The following is a 1,425-nucleotide window of genomic DNA, read 5'->3' as shown; positions in this document are numbered from 1 at the left end:
TGTTTTTTTAAGAGACAGAGTCTTGCTATGTTGCCCAGGCTGGAGTGCATAGGTTATTCACAGGCGCAATCCCACTACTGATCAGCGTGGGAGTTTTGACCTGCTCTGTTTCCGACCTGGGCCGGTTCAACCCTGCTTAGGCAACCTGGTGGTCCCCTGCTCTGGGGAGGTCACCATATTGATGCCGAACTTAGTGCTGACACCCGATTGGCATAGCGCATTACAGCCCAAAACTCCTGGGCTCAAGTGATCCTCCCACCTCGGCCTCCCGAGTAGCTGGGACTATAGGGACGAGCCACTGTGCCTGGCTGGGTTTTTTTTGGCGGGTGGGGGGAGATGGAGTTTCACTCTTGTTGCCCAGGCTGGAGTACAATGGAGCAGTCTCCCTCACTGCAAGCTCCACCTCCTGGGTTCAGGCAATTCCATTGAATTCCAATGAGAAGCTGGGATTACAGGCATGTGTCACCACACTCGGCTAATTTTGTATTTTTAGTAGAGACGGGGTTTCTCTGTGTTGGTCAGGCTTGTCTCGAACTCCCGACCTCAGGTGATCTGCCTAGCTTGGCCTCCCAAAGTGCTGGGATTACAGGTGTGAGCCACCACACCTGGCCCAATTGTATTGTTAAAAAGCATATTTGTATTTTTAGAGCTTGCTTAGGGTCATTGGAGAGAATAAAATAGTGAAGTTTGGGTATTGTGAGGGAATTTTTGATAGAAAAGTACAGTCTTTCACTTCATGCTCTTTCATTTTTCACTCCCTCAGGTTAAAGCTGAAGCTCAACAAAGATATAGTGATCTCTGTTGGCATTTATAATCTGGTCCAGAAGGCTCTCAAGCCTCCTCCAATAAAGCTCTATCGGGAAACAAATGAACCAGTGAAAACCAAGACCCGGACATTTAATACAAGTACAGGCGGTTTGCTTCTGCCTAGCGATACCAAGAGGTCGCAGGTAGGTAGAGATGCCTTTTGTTGTTGTTTTTCAGATAGGGTTTCTTTGTGTCTCCCAGGCTGGAGTGCCGTGGGGCAAACACGACTCACTACAGCCTTGTGCTCCTGGACTCAAGTGATCCACCTGTCTCAGCCCACCAAGTAGCTGGGATGACACCACACCCAGCAAATTTATTTTTTATTATTTTTTAAGAGACGGGTCAGCCAAGCACAGTGGCTCATGCTTATAATTCCAGCACTTGGTGAGGTTGAAGCGGGAGGATCATCTGAGGTCAGGAGTTTGAGATCAGCCTGACCAACATGGAAAAACCCCATCTCTGCTAAAAGTATAAAATTAGCTGTGCGTGGTGGTGCATGGCTGTAATTCCAGCTAGTCAGGAGGCTGAGGCAGGAAAATTGCTTGAACCCGGAAGGCAAAGGTTGGGGTGAGCCGAGATCACACCACTGCACTCCAGCCTGGGCAACAAGAGCAAAAC

The 1,425-nt window shown here is 48.9% G+C and overlaps 1 protein-coding gene across 1 annotated transcript in view; it reads left to right on the top strand.

Annotated features, from left to right (window-relative positions):
• The window catches only part of XRCC6 (X-ray repair cross complementing 6), a 28,068-nt gene that overhangs the window by 14,107 nt on the left and 12,536 nt on the right, over positions 1-1,425 (top strand). The window contains exon 7 of the mRNA XM_037731996.1: positions 764-989. Within this exon, the coding sequence (XP_037587924.1) occupies positions 764-989 (226 nt within the window). The remainder of the gene's footprint in view (positions 1-763; positions 990-1,425) is intronic.

The sequence above is a fragment of the Cebus imitator genome, unplaced genomic scaffold (genome assembly GCF_001604975.1).
Source record: "Cebus imitator isolate Cc_AM_T3 unplaced genomic scaffold, Cebus_imitator-1.0 Scaffold435, whole genome shotgun sequence".
NCBI classification, from domain to species: Eukaryota; Metazoa; Chordata; class Mammalia; order Primates; family Cebidae; genus Cebus; species Cebus imitator.
Note: the sequence above shows the minus strand (reverse complement) of the source record. Positions and strands in the feature narration are given on the sequence as shown.